This window comes from Geotrypetes seraphini, chromosome 6 (assembly GCF_902459505.1).
Source record: "Geotrypetes seraphini chromosome 6, aGeoSer1.1, whole genome shotgun sequence".
NCBI lineage: Eukaryota > Metazoa > Chordata > Amphibia > Gymnophiona > Dermophiidae > Geotrypetes > Geotrypetes seraphini.
In genome coordinates, this window is record NC_047089.1 from 239,823,750 (window position 1) to 239,843,543 (window position 19,794).

General features: G+C 44.5%; 1 protein-coding gene across 6 annotated transcripts in view; it reads right to left on the minus strand.

Annotated features, from left to right (window-relative positions):
- CNKSR2 (connector enhancer of kinase suppressor of Ras 2) overlaps positions 1 to 19,794 on the minus strand; it is a 546,461-nt gene that overhangs the window by 310,582 nt on the left and 216,085 nt on the right. For all 6 annotated transcript variants that reach the window (XM_033948517.1, XM_033948514.1, XM_033948515.1 and 3 more), the window contains exon 8: positions 805 to 873. In XM_033948517.1, coding sequence (XP_033804408.1) covers positions 805 to 873 — 69 coding nt within the window. The remainder of the gene's footprint in view (positions 1 to 804; positions 874 to 19,794) is intronic.

The window sequence follows — 19,794 nt, forward strand, 5'->3', positions numbered from 1 at the left end:
ACTGGTGCAATGTTATGGGTTCGTGGGTTTTTTTTTTTTTGGGGGGTGGAGGGGTTTCGTGACTTATTTTATCAATTTGAACTTTCAGTTCAATCAAAGTCACCAAATCTAGGCCACCCCTCTTCTCTTGCTCTGCGCTTCCTTCCACTTCGAGAACGACACGGTGACAGAATTTGCCACCATTCCCGTGACGCGGGAAACCATCCCATGTTATTCTTTAGTGTCGATCTCAGCCCTACACCAGCATTCTTCGATGCAAGGCTTAAGGGCCAGTGGTTGTACCCGTTCATACTCTGATTCTTACGGGAGCCAAGTATAGGATAATGAACCCATTGTGACATCACTGATGAGGTTGGCTCTTATTGGTTGAATAAAGCATATGACATCACAGTATCAGCTCTGGATACCAGAGACTGTCATTCTTTTGTATCTATCTCAACCTCAGTCCTTCTACACCAGCATTCTTCAATGCAAGGCTTGAGGGTCATTGGTTGTGCCCGTTCATACTCTGATTCTTCCCTGTCTCCTTAAAGAATGACCCGGGGACGGTTTCCTGCAGTTAACCACAGGGACGGGGACAAATTCTGAGCATGATTCTAGAATCAAAAGGTAACTATCTTTATTTATTCCCAAATGGATTTGTTCCACTTGTTGAGTTCCTTGAGTTCAAATTTTCTTGTGGAAAGCCAGAACATGAGATGGTTTAAACTTCCTCTGATCATACCACAGTTTTTTCAAGACTATAAGACTTTTGTTTTTCTCACGTCAAACTGTGCTCCAAGACTAAATATTCATCATACATACCACAGTTTGGTGGTTAACTTGAATCACTTCATCCCCAGCATGGATTTTCTTGCACCGATCTGCAGGTGACTGCATTTAAACACAAAACATGATCACGGAACAGAAAGAGTGGCACTACGTTTAGAATGAGACAAAAAAGACCGAGACAAACTCCTTGCTTCTGTATAGCGCGGCAAATGTTGGGTGCGCACTCAAGACTGAGTCCTGAATTGACTCTTTAACTAGCAACAACTGGTTGCTAACAAGCCATTATTGGAGTTAATTGGCTTTGACAGGAGTTGCACGTGCACCTTGCTGCATGCTACAAAATTATGTGCCCAATTTCAATTGCCCGTATCTGAAAAGGGGGCGTGGCCAGGGGCCGTGTCAGAGGCATTCTCAAAAGTTGCGTGCAGAATTATGGAATTAGGTTGAGCCACACCTAATTTAGGTGTTGGCATTTATACCTGGAAAAATCTTAATAATCAGTATAGTCTGGAGTTTTTATGCTTTCAGGCGGATTTCTTGGGACACCAGGCCGCACAGTGGTATAAATTGATATCTGGATTTAAGAATAAAAAACCAAAGACTGGTCTTAGAGACATTTGGAGTATTGAGATTAAGCATCAAATTTCTGCATCTCAATGGCCACAAATTTGGTCTTGGAGGACGAGATGTCGGCATCTATGAGACAAACTTGGTTCTTTCTGTTACATAGAGCATTTTGGACCCCAGTTAGATTACAAAAGTTGGATAGCTCTAAGTCAAATAGATGCTGGCACTGTAATCTGGAAGCAGGGACTCTGGATCACTTAATTTTCTATTGTCCCTGCATTATGTTCTTTTGGAAATCAATTTGGTCTCAAATTAATTGTTTATTAGAAAACCATGTAGCTCTATCATACGATACAATTCTATTTGGGACGTCAATGAAAATAAAAAGTCAAATTTCATCAAGCAATAATAAACTTTTATTGATAATGACAGGAGTCGCCATTCAACATATCGCCAGGAACTGGAAAAATTACACTAGACTTAATTATACCTTCTGGTGGAATTCGTTGTGCCATAGATACAAAATGGAAAGAACAATTGCTATACAAAAAGGAAATTATAATAATTTTAAAAAGATTTGGAGGCCATTGATAACTTATTGTAATGATTAGACGCCTTTTAACACTGAAAGTACAATTATAATTATGGGAAGGTGGTGGTATATAGTTATGTTAAAGGTTTAATCAATATTTATGAATAACACAGGTATGATTTTTTTGATTACAATATTTGTGGGAAGGGTGGGTGGTGGAGGGAGATAATTTACGTATTTAAGATGATAATAGTAAGAATTTCAAGTGATGTGTATAATTCAACTGATGTAATATTGTGTACTTGATGTAAGATGAAAAAATGAATAAAGAATTGGAAAAAAATATATATATACTAGTGTTTAAGCCCGTTACACTAACGGGTGCTAGAGTAGATGTCTGTATGTCTGAGGGTTTTTTTTTGTCTCTCTGTCTGGACACTGTCTGTCTGCCATTCTTTGTGACTGTGTCTCTCCCTGGTCCCCTGTCTGTGCGTCTTTCTTTCTGTCTATCTCCCTGGCCCCCCTGCTTGCCAAAGCAGCCCCCTTTCCCTCTCCCCCTGTTGTGCAATGCCTGCCTGCTTCGTGGCCCCCCTTCTGTTCCTCCCCCCCCCCCCCCCCGCAATTGCTGTCTGCCCCCAGCACACCCCTCCCCCCAAAGAAGCCCCCTTTCCCTCTCCCCCTCACCCCCGGTTGTGCCATGCCTGCCTGCTCCGTGGCCTCCTTCTATTCCCCTCCATGATTGCTGTCTGCACCCAGCACAACTCTCCCCCTAAAGCAGCCCCCTTTCCCCCTGTTGTGCAATGCCTGCCTGCTCCGTGGCCCCCCTTCTGTTCTTCTCCCCGATTGCTGTCTGCCCCCAACACACCCCTCCCCTCAAAGCAGCCCCCTTTCCTTTGCCCTCTAGCCCCCTGTTGTGCCATGCCTGCCTGCTCCGTGGCCCCCTTCTGTTTCCCCCACCCCCCATGATTGCTGTCTGCACTCAGCACAACCCTCCCACCAAAACAGCCCCCTTTCCTGCCTGCTCCATAGCCCTTCTTTTTTCACTTCCCCTCCCATTCTTACCCTCCCTCCATCCATCCATGGTTCCTGTCGCCGCTGCCACTCCTGTTCCTGTTCAAAGCGGCCTGCTTAGGTTTGCGGCTGGCTGTAGCGAACCTCGCAGGCCGCTCTCCATATGCTAGCATGTTCCCTCTGACGCGATCGCATCAGAGGGAACATGCTCCATGTGGAGAGCGGCCTGTGAGGTTCGCTACAGCCGGCTGCGAATCTAAGCAGGCCGCTTCAAACAGGAGCGGCAGCAGTTGGTGCGGGAGGGGGGAGTTGTCGACGTGTTCCCTACCGGACACTGCCGCCGCCAGCGCTGCTCCGCACCGCCTTCATCCTGCCGTCTGGTGTGCCAAGCCAGCGCATGTGCAGCCACGGACGGACACAGCACATGTCAGGTACCCACAGCCTCCTAAGTGCGCATGCGCGCTTAGAGAATTATTATTATATTATATTATTATATTGATGGAATATGGATCTTATCCTTTAATATTAGGTGGTGACTTCAATCAAGTTCAGGATATATATATTGATAGATCAGCATCCTGTAGATATTCGAAGTCCAGGTCCCTCGCAGCCTTACATGCCCTTAAAGATGCTTTTTCACTAATTGATCCCTGGCGATTGTTTAATCCAAAGAGTAGGGAGTACTCTCACTTTTCACCACCACACAATACATACACTAGAATAGACTTCTTTCTTTTATCCTCTTCACTAACTCATGACCTTACAAACACCATTATACATCCGATCTCTCTTACGGACCATGCGGCTATTTCTCTGCACCTACTTCTCTCTGCGCCTCGTAAAGAATCTCCATCTTGGAGACTGAACAATACCTTACTCTTAGATACTGAAATAGCGGAAAAAATAAAATCCTTCACCACTGAATTCTTTGAATTTAATTCCAAAGACCCTGCAGTTTGCCCTTCCATTGTTTGGGAGGCCTACAAAGCTACCATTAGAGGTGAATTAATTAAGCTCGCCTCCTGGAAAAAGAAACAATCCATGCAAAAAGAGAAAGAATTAGAATCTTCTATCAAAAAGTTAGAATTACAACACATGTCTACACATCTACATGACCCGTCCATACATCAACGTATACAAAATCTTAAATACGAATATAATACTTTGGTTTCGTGCACAGCCAGGAGGGATATTTTTATTTCGTCCTCAGGTCATTACATGGGTGACAACCTCATGGGCCGTCCTTTGGCTAAATACCTTAAAACTAAATCTAAACGTTTACACATCGCGGCTGTTCAAGACCCGTCAGGACAGATGGTTAATACTAGGTCTCTAATTTCTTCTCAATTTGAACAATTCTACACTTCCTTATATAAATCCGAACACTCAGCTTCTGACTCTGAGATAGACTCCTTTCTCACTCCACTGATTCACCCATCCTTATCAGATTCTGTAAAAATGGAACTTGATTCCCCTATCACTATATCTGAAATAGAAGATGCAATTACATCTCTGCCTAATAACAAAGCACCAGGTCCAGATGGCTTCACTAATGAGTTTTTTAAACAATTTCGAACTCTTTTGGCCCCTCATCTTCATACTTATTATGAATTTTTACATTCTACTCCAGATAAGCAATTTAATTTTACTGAGGCTACTATTGTAGTTATTCCTAAACCTGACAGAAATCCCACCTTGGTTAAAAATTTCCGACCCATTTCTCTCCTTAATTTAGATTATAAAATTATGGCAAAACTTCTTTCTCTGAGACTCAATAGAGTGATCCCCTCTCTCATTCACAAAGATCAAGTAGGATTTATTAAACACAGATACATAGGTGACAACTTACGCCTTTTTCATCATGTTAATGCCCATGCTAAAACTCTTTCAGATCCTGTAATTGGCCTGGCTGTTGATGCTGAAAAGGCTTTCGATCGCGTCGAATGGCTCTTTCTTTTCCGAATCCTGAAATGGTATAATTTTGGCTCATTCTTTATAAAATGGGTTGAAACCCTGTACAAACAACCCACAGCTCGAATCTTGATTAATAATTCTCTTTCCAACAAATTTTCACTTCACAGGGGCACTCGCCAAGGCTGTCCACTCTCCCCCTTATTATTCAACCTAGCTCTAGAACCTCTTCTTTCGGCCATTCGTCAATGTCCCTCAATTAAAGGCATTTCCACTTCCTCTAGACAGATTAAATTAGCGGCATATGCTGATGACGTTCTTCTCTTTATCCAAGATCCTACTAATTCCCTTCCAGCTTTCGTTAACATTGTCTCTCAATACTCCTTACTTTCTGGATACTCAGTTAATTGGGAAAAATCAGAGATTTTTCCCCTTAATGATCATATCTCTTCCTCAGACCTCACTCAATTTTCTTTCCCATGGTCGTATGAAGCTGTGAAATACCTAGGTGTCTTGATACATAAAGATCCAATTCACGCTCAAGATCTTAACCTATCTAAAATCAAAAACATAGTCCTGAACACAATATCTCGTTGGTCTCCACTGTATTTATCTTGGTGGGGCAGGATTGCTTCCATCAAAATGACTCTTGCCCCCCAAATAAACTATATCCTCTCAATGCTCCCATCTTTATGTAAGAAAACATTTTTTCATTGGCTGGATAAAAAAATTTCTGAATTTGTTTGGAATAAGAAAAAGCCTCGAATTGCTCTTGCCAAATTGAAAGCCTCCAAAATTAATGGTGGTTTAAATTTACCAGATTTCTACTTTTACTATATTGCATCAATGGCCAAATATGGAGCTTATTGGATCACGGACCCCTGTTCTCAGGACCCTCCAGCTTGGTTTGAGATAGAACGATTTATATGTACACCACTACATGTCTCTTGTATGGCAACAATTCCAATCCCTAGACACCTGAGAAGATACTCTCTGCTGAGTGCGACACAGCATGCCCTTCATCTATTAGATGCGACAGCAGAAATTTCAATCAAAGATAGCCCATTTATGTCTATTTGGAACAACCCCAAACTCCAACACAATGGAAAATCACTTTCATGGAAAAGATGGCAGCGGGCTGGGCTGTGGTTTCCTCATCAAATAACTACTCAAACTTCTATTGTTCCCTTTAACACACTCTGCTCTACATACCTATTACCACCTTCCACGTTTTCTCAATGGCTTTCCCTCACTGAAGCAATATCTTCTCAGCCCCTACGATTTGATTTTGATTCATCCATTCACACTATACGCCATTGGTCTTTACTGGCTATATCGAAAGGCAAAGCAATCTCTTTATTTTACAGCATACTAAGGGACAACTCCTTTATTTTTTCTCCTCATTCCATGAAACACTGGGAATCCATACTAACAACCCCTCTTACTGATGTTGACTGGGATCTTTTTTGGTCCTCGACAAATCGACCTCTCTTATCCTCCAGAGTTTCACAATCAATGTTCTTCGTTATGTGGAATGCGGTATGGACTCCTTTTCGGATGTGGAAAGCCAAACTTAAACAAGACTCTATATGCTGGAATTGTATGAAGGAGGCCGGAACCCTTGATCATATGCTCTTCCACTGTACTCCAGTTCGCTCCTTCTGGTCTCGCATTTGGGACACTATAAAACATGTTACTAACTGTTCGGATGAACTTACCTTGGATATTATAATTCTCAGATCTCAGCACCCCTGCTTTATTCTTTCGAACTGTCCTCCTAAACTTATTGACACTATGTTTGTGACTGCCCTTATGCATATATTAAAGAATTGGAAATCCTCTTCATCATTGGATTATACTTTTTGGTGGAAATCTTTGTGTATGTATCATAAATTTGAATCATATGCTTATGAGAAGAAAAATATTGCTCGACTATCCATGAACATGACACTATGCAACTCGCCTTGGAAATTCTTAGACTCCTATGTTAGTTCTATTTCATAGACACTCCTGTCTTTCTCTCTATCTCTTTTTCTCTTTACTTTCTCTTTTCTCTCCTTCTTTCTTTCTTTACTGTTTTCTTATAAGCAGTCCAAGTACTTTGGTTCTATTAGAAGATTTCAAACCTAATTATAATTGATTGTAGTTACTGCTGTGTCACACTAAATGTTATAAGTTTCGAGATCCCAATGTCTTACATATATCTGAAAATATATTTGGACTGTATCTTTTCATAAAACTTAATAAAAAAATATTGAACTTGAGAATTATTATTATAGATATATACCTGCTTTTAGTAAGTCCCACGCCTAACAGGTACGGATCCATGCTGAAGTGCGATTCCTTAAAGCTTGCCTGGGAGGGAATTCATTAATGGCCGCTAAGCGATTTAGTGTAGGCTAAAAGATAAGATGCCTGCTAGATTCCTATGTGGTTAGCATGCTCTAAATAGGTTAGCGTCCATTGATGAATTCCACTCTTAGAACCCTTTAAAGAACCACACTTAGGGCTAGATTCACTAAGGGCACGGATCCGATCCGATCCGTGAGGGATCCGATCCGTGTCCGAGGGGCTGATTCACAAATCGCCTTCATGCAAATGAGGGCGATCGGAATCACGCCCCCCAAACCGAGCGCCTGTAGATGGTCTGCGCATGCGTCAATGAGCAGCGACTTTTTTAAAAAAAACTTTAGTCCAACGAGCCCGTTGTTTTAACCCGCTTTAAGCTCGCGGTTTAAAACCACCGGCTCGCACTGCGGGGGAAGGTCAGGGCAGCGCTTAGGGCAGAGAGCAGGAGAGTCGGGGGCAGAGAAGACCGGCAGGAGCACATTGGCAGAGAGTTGGGGCAGGGAGCAGGAGAGGAGATTCGGGGCAGAGCAGGCCGGCAGGATAAAATCGTGGCAGAGAGCATGAGAGTCGGGGGTATAGAGCTGGAAAGTCGGGGTATACAGCAGGCAGAGAGCATGAGAGTCGGGGGTATAGAGCTGGAAAGTCGGGGTATACAGCAGGCAAAGAGCAGGAGCGTCGGGGGCAGAGAGATGGAAAGTTGGGGTATACAGCAGACAGAGAGCAGGAAATGGCAGTCGGAAAGCAGTGAACGATTGGTCCCCAGCAGTCGCTTCTTTGTGGTCGGCCAGCCCAGTCGGTGTTGCAGGGTTTTTGTTCATGAATCACTGCCAGCCTACATTTCAATGCCGTTCCCCCTCATTTGTATGCGTGGATCGGAGGATAATCGGGACAGAGGTTAGTGAATTGGGTCGGAGGGAAATCGGTTTGCAAAGGGTTCGCAAACCGATCAGTACACGATCGGTTTGCTTAGTGAATCTAGCCCTTAGTAGAAACATAGAAACATAGAAAGATGACGGCAGAAAAGGGCCAAGGCCCATCAAGTCTGCCCACTCTATAGACCCTCCCCTTAATACTATACAATGTTTTACCCTGACCCACTTAGGGATCCCACATGGGCGTCCCATTTATTCTTAAAATCTGGCACGCTGCTGGCCTCGATCACCTGTACTGGAAGCTTGTTCCATTGATCAATCACTCGCTCCGTGAAGAAATACTTTCTGGTGTCGCCGTGAAATTTTCCGCCCTTGAGTTTGAGCGGGTGCCCCCTTGTGGTTGAGGGGCCTCTGAGAAGGAAAATGTTATCTTCCACTTCTATACGTCCGGTGACGTATTTAAACGTCTCAATCATGTCTCCCCTCTCCCTGCGTTCCTCGAGAGTGTAGAGCTGCAAATTGTTTAGTCTTGCCTCGTACGAGAGACCTTTAAGCCCTGAGACCATTCTGGTGGCCATCCTTTGGACCGACTCGACCCTCTGCATGTCTTTGCGATAATGTGGCCTCCAGAATTGCACGCAGTATTCCAGATGAGGTCTCACCATGGTCCTGTATAATGGCATTATGACTGCAGGCTTTCTGCTGACGAAACTTCTACGGATGCAACCCAGCATCTGTCTTGCCCTTGAGGAAGCCTTCTCCACCTGATTGGCAGATTTCATGTCTGCACTAATGATTACTCCTAAATCTTGTTCTGCTGTAGTGCTAGTCAAGGTCTCCCCGTTCAAGGTATAAGTTCTGCATGAGTACTGGTATAAGTTCTGCATAAGTACTGATTTTTTTTTTTTTTTTGGGGGGGGGGACACACCATCATTTACTAAATTCCCTCCACAAGCATTTAAATTAAAGATTAAAAAATATAGAGCAGGATTTTAGGCTGCTGCTTTTATGGTCATTATACTGCAACACCTGGAAGTATAGAGCCCAACAGGCAGATTTTACATTACTGCTGACTCAGACATGAAACGATGCGCAAGACCGGTAAAAACTGGTTTTAAAAAAAAGGTCTCACAAAAAGTGTTATGGGTGTGAAGCCCAAACCAAAACAAAAGAGCGATCCAAATAATCTGCAGTAAAAAGTCAGACGACAAAACCAAGCCCACAGAGTTGCAGTAGGCCATGAGCTCTACGTTGCTTGGCGTTCACGGATCACCCGTGTTAGTTGTTTTTCAATAAGGTTCTCTATATGTGTGTAGTCAAGAAAAAAACAGGGGAAAAAACGGTGTCAGGTCAAAAGTGCGCCGGGACAAAGGCGCGCGCAGACAATTGAGCGCAGCGTGGAGGTGCGCGCCGCAGAAAATTACAGTTTTTACGGCTCTGACGGGGGGGGCCGGGGGGAACCCCCCCACTTTACTTAATAGAGATCGCGCCGCATTGTGGAGGGTGTGGGGGGTTGTAACCCCCCCACATTTTACTGAAAATTTCACTTTTTCCCTGTTTTTAGAGAAAAAGTTAAGTTTACAGTAAAATGTGGAGGGTTACAACCCCCCAAACCCCCCACAACGCCGGCGCGATCTCTATTAAGTAAACTGGGGGGGCTTCCCAACAAAACCCCCCGTCGGAGCCCCTCAAAATTGTAATTTTCTTCGGCGCGCACCTTTGTCTTTCGCCGAGTTGTCTATGAACCGATGAACCGAAAAAACACCACCACAGACACAAATATGCAACAACCAGAGTGGAGTTGTCCAAAAGAGAATGATGTGTACTAAAAAAAAGTGTCCTTCAATCCGTCTGGTGAAATGACGATCTTTATTGTTCAAACATCAAATTGACAAATTAACTCGACATGCGCATGTTTCGGCCAACAGGCCTGCCTCAGGAGTCTTAAAAGTCACTAATGATGATATATGAGGTATACTGACACTCGAATGAATCTGACCACAAATCAATCAAAGAAGAGTTGTCATGCCACCAGGAAAACAAATGCTGTCTGCTGCCACAACGCCGAGTCATTTCACCAGACGGATTGAAGGACACTTTTTTAGTGCACATCATTCTCTTTTGGCAATTCCACTCTCTACATTTGTGTGCCATAACTTCTCGGACCCCTGAGGAAGGAGTGTTTTCCGAAACACGGACAGTGTCGGGTCCTGTGTCTTCACATATGAGAACCATTATTTTTTCCCCAATAAAGATTTCATACCTTGTACGTCACATCTGCAGGTTTTTTTTTTTCTCTTTGTTTTCATGGGTGTGAAGCCCAACAGTCTTTGTGCTGTGTTGTTTCCCGTGTCATGTACTGGAATGTTTGTTTTTTAGGGGGGTTTGGGCTTTTTGATTTTTGTGATGGAAGCAGGGTCTAAGTGTGTGTGTGCTCTTTTGGAAACAATATAAATTCTTTCAGAAAGTATGTGCTTTACTGAAAAACTACCCACTGTTTCATGAAGAATGTGCAAAGAGGAATCTCTTATAATAAAACCCTTACCCGCGCATGCGCAGTTGAAACTGCGTGATCCCTGCCGCCATGATGTGTGCCTCCGTGCCGAATTCGATAACCTTCATAGGCGATATATAAATATCTAAATAATAAGGGGGAGCAGGCAAGGGGTGGTGGTGGACAGCCGAGGAAAGAGAGAGAGAGAAAAAAAGAAAGACAGACAGCGGCCAAGGAGAGAGAGAGAGAGAGAGAGAGAAAGAAAGAAAGACAGACACACACATCTATTCTAGCACCCGTTAATGTAACGGGCTTAAAGACTAGTAATTCTATAAAGAGCTACCCAGTTCTAGGTGACAAGAATTACCAGTATGTATACAATGACCTCTTAAATAATACCAACTAGTGGAAAAGTACACACCATGATTTGATGGTGCATATTTAGAACACAAGAACAGCCTTACTGGGTCAGACCAAAGGTCCTTCAAGCCAAGTAGACCGTTCTCACGGTGGCCAATCCAGGTCACTAGTACTTGGCCAAAACCCAGAGAGAAGCAACATTCCATACAGAATCCAAAGAATAGCAAGATTCCAGAATCCCAAAGAGCAACAAGATTCTAGAACCCCAAAGAGTAGCAACATTCCATACAGAATCCAAAGAATAGCAAGATTCCGGAATCCCAAAGAGCAACAAGATTCTAGAATCCCAAAGAGTAGCAACATTCCATACAGAATCTCAAGAATAGCAAGATTACGGAATCCCAAAGAGCAACAAGATTCTAGAATCCCAAAGAGTAGCAACATTCCATACAGAATCTCAAGAATAGCAAGATTCCGGAATCCCAAAGAGCAACAAGATTCTAGAATCCCAAAGAGTAGCAACATTCCATGCTACCAATACAGGGCAAGAAGTGGCTTGCCCCGTGCCTTTCTCAATAACTGACTATGGACTTTTCCTCCAGGAACTTGTCCAAACCTTCCTTAAAACCAGCTATGCTATCTGCTCTTACCACAACCTCTGGCAATGTGTTCCAGAGCTTAACTATTCTCTGAGTGAAAAAATATTTCCTCCTATTGGTTTTAAAAAAAGTATTTCCCTGTAACTTCGTAGCCCTTATTTCAATCTTCCTATACTAAGAACGTGGTAGTCTCTAGAAAATTGTGTTTTCATTTATTTGGCTCCTTCTTGAGACCCTCACACTGCTGACATATTTGCTGTCTCATCAGACATCTCTGGTAGATAGGAGAGATATTCTCGTGTATGGATTTGATTAATATTCTGGCTGCAGTGCTTCAGGTTTCACTGGAAGCAGCCTAAGTAATGACACATCTGGGATGTGTCTTCTTAGCTCAGCTGGATGCATAGCATAATAAAGCAAATAACGCCCCTTCCTTTTCTTTTCCAGCAGCTATTCAACATGCAAATTCCAAAGAGTGTATAAAGCAAATGGAGCAAAACTGCTCCGAATAACAGCTGCACAGGGTTCCATTAGAGTAACGTGTGCATTTCTCTGTGTTCAGTGAGAGACAAGTTGATAAGAGTTTCTTGTTAGAGCTACATTAGGAAGAAAGGATTTGTCTTTCATGCAAATACACCGGCTTCTTGAGATGCAGGTCGTACAGCTTTGAGAGATTAAAATCTCTGATGGGCATAGAAATTCCCCCAAATACCATGACTTTATTTGCCAGTCAGTGCATAGTACATATATTCATCTAATGCAGACTTGACCGAATAGAGCAGTGGTCTCAAACATGCGGCCCGGGGGCCACATGCGGCCCGCCAGGTACTATTTTGAGGCCCTCGGTATGTCTATCAGAATCACAAAAGTAAAATAAAAGTTTCTTGATCATATATGTCTCTTTAGCTATAAATGACAATATTATTATTAAGACTTAGCCAAAAGGAAAGATTTATAAACTATAGTTACCTCATGCAAAATTGTCATTTCTTTAATAACACATGAACTATTTTTTCTGCGGCCCTCCAAGTACCTAAAATGTGGCCCTGCAATGGCTTTGAGTTTGAGACCACTGGAATAGAGCATTTTAGGAAGCTTGCAAGGACACACCACGGCCAACTCATCTCGAATCGGCCCGAGGAGAAAGATGTTACATTTTGCCTTCACTATGAGAAGCATTTTGGTTTTATAGACCAGCGATTTTCAACCTTTTTCGTGTCATGGCACAATTAGACAGCGCAAAAATTCTCAAAGCGCATCGCCAGATACGTTCCAATGTTTTACTGTACACTTTTCCCTCCCTATTCGCGGGTTTCAGCACTCGCAGTTTTGCTTATTTGTGACTTTTACCTTGCTGGCTCCTCCACTCAAATGGCTTGGAAGAATAGCTGAGCCAATAAACTAATACCTGAAATTTGAAGTGAGAAGCAGAGGAAACGCACGCCTTCAGTCCTATAAATTCCCCAAATGCTGTTCCAGCCTTTCCTCCTCCAGCTCATCATTTTATGTGCCAAATAAATACCACTGTCTGATTTTAAGCAGCTTTTAAAACACCCCCCCCCAAATAACACAACCTCCCCCTCGAAACCACTCCCTACCCAGGAGATCTCGGCTCCGCCTACAGTTCCCCCAGAGTCTACCGCCACGTCCCAATTCCCGAACCGGTTCGGCAGCTGCGGCGCGGCGCATGGCGTTGACGTCGTGCGCTCACGTATAGGTATCCCAGGCTGGCGGCGGTGGCCGAGGTCATCCAAGAGTGAGAGAGAAGCAGTGCTGGAATGTAGGTGGGGAGTTGAGGAGGAGGAGGAGCGAGGTCCTGGCTGTTCCTTTCTTGAAAGCGGCGGTAAGCTCAGAGGTCCAGAGACCCCTTGGGGGTTGGGGGTTTGGCATCATGGAAAGGGGTGACACCGGCATCTGAAGGTAGAGATTGGCGTTCGTAGGTCATGCTGGCAATGCTGACATTTTTTTTATTTGTGATTTGATCATATTCCCGAGGGTTTTAACAAAAAAAACAACAACCCTGCGAATAATCATGGGCTGCATACGAAGGGGTTTCGTCAGTCGTAAGGCGGAAGTCATTATGCCATTGTATAGATCCATGGTGAGGCCCCACCTGGAATACTGTGTGCAATTCTGGAGGCCGCATTATCGCAAGGATGTGCTGAGACTGGAGTCGGTGCAAAGAATGGCCACCCGGATGGTCTCGGGACTCAAGGATCTACCATACGAAAAACGGCTTGACAAATTACAGCTATACTCGCTCGAGGAGCGCAGAGAGAGGGGGGACATGATCGAGACGTTCAAGTATCTTACGGGCCGCATCGAGGCGGAGGAAGATATCTTCTTTTTCAAGGGTCCCACGACAACAAGAGGGCATCCGTTGAAAATCAGGGGCGGGAAACTACGAGGTGACACCAGGAAATTCTTTTTCACTGAAAGAGTGGTTGATCGCTGGAATAGTCTTCCACTACAGGTGATTGAGGCCAGCAGCGTGCCTGATTTTAAGGCCAAATGGGATCGGCACATGGGATCTATTCACAGGGCAAAGGTAGGGGAGGGACATTAAGGTGGGCAGACTAGATGGGCCGTGGGCCCTTATCTGCCGTCTATTTCTATGTTTCTATAACATCTAAAAAGTTATTCATGTTTTTTTCCGTATTTGCGGGTCAGCTCCGCCCCTAACCCCCGCGAATACAAAGGGAGGAGTGTACCTTCTACCTCACCCCCATATGGTCCAACATGTTACCTTCTTCCTACAAACAATCGCAACGACCAGAAGCCAAAGAAGCTTATCTAGAGAAATCTAGAACTGTTAAAACAGCGGTCAGAAACGCCAAACTCCGGATGGAAGAAAATTTAGCTAGGAATATCAAAAAAGGGGATAAATCCTTCTTCAGGTATGTTAGTGATAGAAAGAGGAATACAGACGGGATAGTGCGCCTGAGGAAACCCGACGGCAACTTTGCAGAATCGGACTCCGATAAAGCCGAACTACTGAACAAATACTTCTGCTCAGTCTTTACCTGTGAGGCACCGGGATCCGGTCCACAGCTGCAAACAAGGGAGAGCTCAGAAGACCCGTTCAGGAATTTTGAATTTTCCACCAGCAGCATCTACCAAGAATTGTCAAGACTCAAAGTGAACAAAGCCATGGGACCGGATAAATTGCACCCCAGAGTGCTTAGGGAATTGAGAGATGTCCTGGCAGAGCCGTTAGCTGCACTTTTCAATCTTTCTCTGAGCACGGGAAAAGTTCCATTAGACTGGAAAACAGCTAACCTTGTCATTCCGCTCCACAAAAAGGGATGCAGGTTAGGACTGCAAATTACAAATCGGTAAGTCTCACGTCAATAGTGTGTAAACTTATGGCAACATTGATTAAACACAAATTAAGACTGAGAGACTGAGGGATCCCCCACCAGTATGAATTTACAAGGGCGAGATCCTGCCAATCCAACCTGATCAGCTTCTTTGACTGGGTAACAAAAAAACTAGATAAGGGAGAGTTCCTAGATGTAGTGTATCTGGACTTCAGTAAGGCTTTTGATAGCGTCCCACACTGTAGACTTTTGAACAAGATGAGTTTGTTGGGGCTAGGAGAAATATTAACTGCATGGGTTAAAGACTGGCTCAGTGGCAGACATCAAAGGGTGGTGGTAAACGATACTCCCTCTGAAAAGTCAGAAGTGCACAGTGGAGTGTCGCAGGGCTCGGTCCTGGGTCCAATTTTATTTCATATCTTCATACGAGATCTGCCTCAGAGACTTCGGGGTAAAATTGCATTATTTGCCGATGATGCTAAATTATGCAACATAGTGAGCAGAGGTACCGTGCCCGACACTATGACACAGGACATACTTTTACTGGAGCACTGGTCTACTATTTGGCAGCTGAATTTTAATGCCAAGAAGTGTAAAGTTATGCACCTTGGTAGCAGAAACCCATTCAGGACCTACATTCTGAATGGTGAGACCTTAACTAGAACTGTTGCAGAATGGGACCTGGGAGTAATCATTAGTGAAGATATGAAGGCAGCCAATCAAGTGGAGAAAGCCTCATCCAAGGCTAGACAAATGCTGGGTTGCATCCGGAGAAGTTTTGTCAGCCGAAAGCCCGAAGTAGTAATGCCGCTATACAGGTCCATGGTGAGACCACATCTGGAATACTGTGTACAATTTTGGAGGCCACATTCTCAGAAGGATGTGCTGAGAATAGAATCGGTTCAACGGTTGGCCACCAGGATGGTCTCAGGTCTCAAGGATATCCCATATGAAGAACGTCGAGGTAAGTTGCAGGTATACTCTCTCGAGGAACGCAGAGAGAGGGGTGACATGATAGAGATGTTCAAATACGTTACTGGCCGTATTGAGGTGGAAGAAGACATCTTTTTCCTTACAGGACCCACGGCAACAAGAGGGCATCCGCTAAAAATAAGGGGCGGGAGATTTCATGGTGACACTAGGAAGTACTTCTTCACCGAAAGGGTGGTTGACCGTTGGAATGATCTTCCACTTCAGGTAGTTGAGGCCAATAGCGTGACTGACTTTAAGAGCAAATGGGATCAACATATGGGTTCACTTCAAAGAAGAACTTAGGGGGGAGGGTTATTTGAGTGGGCAGACTTGTTGGGCCGAAGGCCCTTTTCTGCCGTCATATTCTATGTTTCTATGTTTCCCTCACCCACATGCACAAACAGTCCAGCATTTATGTTCTCCTCCCCCCCCCCCCAGGTAGTCCAGCATGTACCTTCTCTTTCCCCTCACCCCACTCACAAATGGTCCAGCATCTCTTCTTCATGTCTCCTCTTTAGCTGGCAACTAGGTATCTCCCCTTGTCTCTCTTGAAATATCAGCCCCCCACCCCCAGGGACCTTTTAAAAGATTTCTTGTCTCGCGGTGGGCAGCGGCAAGTATAGATTCATATATCCTGCTCACGCCAACGCCAAAACCTTCTCTATGATGCTTCCCAGAGGTTATGAAATGTAATACAATCAGAGAAGTACCCTCATCCCCCCCCCTTCCATTTGATATCAGGAAAAAAGGATTGGAACAAAACTCCATAAGGTAACTAGAATTCCAGTGTTCAAGATTCTACCCGCAAAGCCATTTTCTCAGTCATTGCTCCCACGTTATGGAACAACCTTCCGTCAGATCTCAGACAAGAAACATCTCTTGAAAAATTCAAATGTCATTTAACAACGTTCCTTTTCAAAGAAGCTTTTTCAGTTTGACTCTATTCTCCCCGAGCCCAAACAGCATCCTTGTAATCGGCGGTACCGAATTAAAACGCTTCTTTCAAAGCGACCCCTAACCTCGGGCTCCTTTTACTAAGGTGCATTAGGGCTTTAACGTGCAGAATAGCGCGGCCTACATTGCCGTGCGTGCTAGACCTTAATGCCAGCATTGAGCTGGCGTTATTCTAGAAGCGTACTGCGCGGTGTAGCGTGCGGTAATTTCGTGCGTGTGCTAAAAACGCTAGCGCACCTTAGTAAAAAGGAGCCCCTACTGTGCCCTTCCGTTTCTTCCCTCCTTTTTAATATTTTATTTTTGCCATTGCATTTGAGCTCTTACCATTTCCCACTTTTCCTTTTTTATTCCAGTAAGTCTATTTGTTTTGTTGTTCCCCCCCACACACACTTTTTTACTTTAAAGTTTTTAATTTATTTTATTTTAACAATATCCTGATAATTGTAAACCGTTTAGGTATGTTTTTGATAAACGGTCTATCAAAGATTAAATAAACTTGAAACTGAAACTTGAAACCTGTCGTTACCAGAAAGCAGGGTAATGTTTTGAGAGCTGCAGGGAAGGAGGGAGGAAGGAGAGGGAGAAATGCCAGCCTAAGGCCCGGAGAGAGAAGGCGAAAAATGTTGGACCGAGAGAGAAAGGGGGAGAAAGCTTTGGACCAGGTGAAGCGGTGAGTTCAGGGGCCAGGGATTTCAGTGCCCGGTTTCTCTGGCGCCCTAGGCCAGAGCCTCACCTGGTCCAATGCTTGGAACCGTCCCTGGGCAGAGCGCTCAAGTATGATAGAATCCATCGGGGGTCAAAATTCAGCTGGTGGCGGGAGAGTGTTTTGTTTACCACCGATGGCATTTTTCCTGGATATTCAAAGCCAGGCCCTGAGTGGGCTCCGGCTTTTTGAAAATCCACTTCTTTTTAAACCAGCTAACACAGATCCACTTAAGTCAATATTCAGCACTTAAGCTGCCATGGTTTACTGCATAAAAATAAGATAGACTTTTCTGCAGTCCCATTTACGTGGTACACCTGGCCACTTAAGAGCTGAATATCACCTCTTAAGTAGTCAAGTGCTGAATCTGTCCCCAGAATACCCCTAACATAATAGGCTTTCATTTAGGCGCTAAGCACAATATACAGCAGCACTTAGAGCAAGATTCATGAACCTGTCCGATTGGACAGATCCGATGAATTCTTAAAACAAAAATATGCAGATGGGGCAATTGAAGGAACGCCCCCATATGCCTGCCTGGATCGCTGGTGTGTAGAATCAGATTCAGATAAAGCCGAACTACTAAATGAATACTTCTGCTTGGTCTTCACCTGTGAGACACCGGGGTCCGGTCCACAGTTGCAGGTAAAGCAAAGTTCAGAAGACCCATTTCGGGATTTTGAGTTTACTTCTGGAGACATCTACGACGAATTATCAAGACTCAAGGTGAACAAAGCCTTGGGCCCGGACAATCTACATCCCAGGGTGCTCAGTGAGCTCAGGGACGTCCTGGCAGAACCGTTATCCGTACTCTTCAATCTATCCCTGAGAGCGGGAATAGTCCCCTTGACTGGAAAACAGCTAACGTCGTTCCTCTGCACAAAAAAGGTTGCAGGACAGAGGCTGCGAATTACAGACCGGTAAGTCTCACATCGGTAGTGAGTAAACTCATGGAGACACTCATCAAACGCAAATTAGACATGATACTAGACGAGGAGGAACTACGCGATCCCCACCAACATGGATTCACCAAAGGTAGGTCCTGTCAATCCAATCTCATCAGTTTCTTTGACTGGGTAACAAGGAAACTGGATTTGGGAGAGTCCCTAGACGTCATGTACTTGGACTTCAGCAAAGCTTTTGATAGCGTCCCCCACCGCAGGCTATTGAGCAAAATGAAATCGATAGGCTTAGGTGAAACACTTACAGCATGGGTTCACGACTGGCTGAGTGGTAGACTTCAGAGAGTGGTTGTTAATGATACCATCTCTAAAACGTTGGAGGTAGCCAGTGGGATGCCGCAGGGCTCGGTCTTGGGCCCGATCCTGTTCAACATATTTGTAAGAGACATGACTTAAGGGCTACAAGGTAAAATAACATTATTCGCTGATGATGCCAAACTATGTAATATTGTGAGTAACGGCAATCTGTCCGACAGCATGACGCAAGACCTGCTTTTGTTGGAACAGTGGTCCTCGACCTGGCAGCTTAGCTTCAACGCTAACAAATGCAAGGTCATGCACCTTGGCAACAATAATCCGTGCAGAACATACACATTGAATGGAGAAACCTTAGCAAGGACTGCCGCAGAACGGGATTTGGGGGTGATCATCAGCGAAGACATGAAAACGGCCAAACAAGTGGAGAGGGCTTCATCTAGGGCTAGACAAATGCTAGGTTGTATCCGGAGAAGTTTTGTTAGTCGGAAGCCCGACGTCCTAATGCCTTTGTACAGAACCATGGTGAGGCCTCATCTGGAGTACTGCGTACAATTCTGGAGGCCACATTACCGTAAAGATGTGCTGAGAATCGAGTCGGTACAGCGAATGGCCACCAAGATGGTCTCGGGGCTCAAAGATCTATCATACGAAGAAAGGCTGAACGAATCGCAGCTATACTCTCTCGAAGAACATAGGGAGAGAGGGGACATGATTGAGACGTTTAAGTATGTCACTGGTCGCATCAAGGTAGAAGATGATGTTTTCCTTCTTAGGGGACCCTCGGCCTCAAGAGGACACCCGCTGAAAATATAGGGTGGGAAGTTTCATGGTGACACCAGGAAGTACTTCTTCACTGAAAGAGTGGTGGACAGCTGGAATAAGCTCCCAGTACAGGTGGTAGAGGCCAGCAGCGTGCCAGTTTTTAAGAACAGTTGGGATGTTCATGTCGGATCTCTACGAGGGAAAAGGTCATCAGAGTGCGATTAACTAGGGGGGTGGGTCAATGGAGTGGGCAGACTCAATGGGCCTTGGCCCTTTTCTGCCATCACTTTCTATGTTTCTATGTTCACGGGATACTTCTTCCGAATCGTCGACGCTTGGTCGACTGTCGGATTTCCCCTTCTTCTTAGTTTAAAGCCTGTTCTATTCCTCTCCTAAC